The sequence below is a fragment of the Fukomys damarensis genome, unplaced genomic scaffold (genome assembly GCF_012274545.1).
Source record: "Fukomys damarensis isolate Sample0158 unplaced genomic scaffold, DMR_v1.0_HiC HiC_scaffold_30, whole genome shotgun sequence".
Classification (NCBI taxonomy): Eukaryota; Metazoa; Chordata; class Mammalia; order Rodentia; family Bathyergidae; genus Fukomys; species Fukomys damarensis.
Window position 1 is genome coordinate 46,242,137 of NW_022900942.1, and position 526 is coordinate 46,242,662.

General features: G+C 58.2%; 1 protein-coding gene across 1 annotated transcript in view; it reads left to right on the forward strand.

Moving 5' to 3' along the window:
• Positions 1 to 6: 6 nt before the first annotated feature.
• Positions 7 to 526, forward strand: part of LOC117283744 (CUGBP Elav-like family member 4) — an 18,807-nt gene continuing 18,287 nt past the window's right edge. Inside the window, exon 1 of the mRNA XM_033757401.1 lies at positions 7 to 518. Coding sequence (XP_033613292.1) covers positions 165 to 518 — 354 coding nt within the window. The 5' untranslated portion in view covers positions 7 to 164. The remainder of the gene's footprint in view (positions 519 to 526) is intronic.

Sequence of the window (526 nt, forward strand, 5' to 3'; positions counted from 1 at the left end):
GAGAGAGAGAGAGAGAGAGAGAGAGAAGCGAGGTGTAGGGAAATCGAGGGGGAGAGAACCCGAGTGTGTGTATGCGTGTGCGTGTGTGAGCGCGAGCGAGCGAGTGAGGGAGAGGAGCGAGAGAGTGCGAGCGAGAAAGAATAAAAGGAAAGAAGATTTTCTCTATGTATATAAAGATGGCCACGTTAGCAAACGGACAGGCTGACAACGCGAGCCTCAGTACCAACGGGCTCGGCGGCAGCCCAGGCAGCGCCGGGCACATGAACGGATTAAGCCACAGCCCGGGGAACCCGTCGACCATTCCCATGAAGGACCACGATGCCATCAAGCTGTTCATTGGGCAGATCCCCCGAAACCTGGATGAGAAGGACCTCAAGCCCCTCTTCGAGGAGTTCGGCAAGATCTACGAGCTCACGGTTCTGAAGGACCGGTTCACAGGCATGCACAAAGGTGAGTGCACCTTTCCCTCCCAACTTTGCCGGGGAGAAGGAGCGAGCGGGCCGCTGAGCGGCGGGCCGGCAACTGG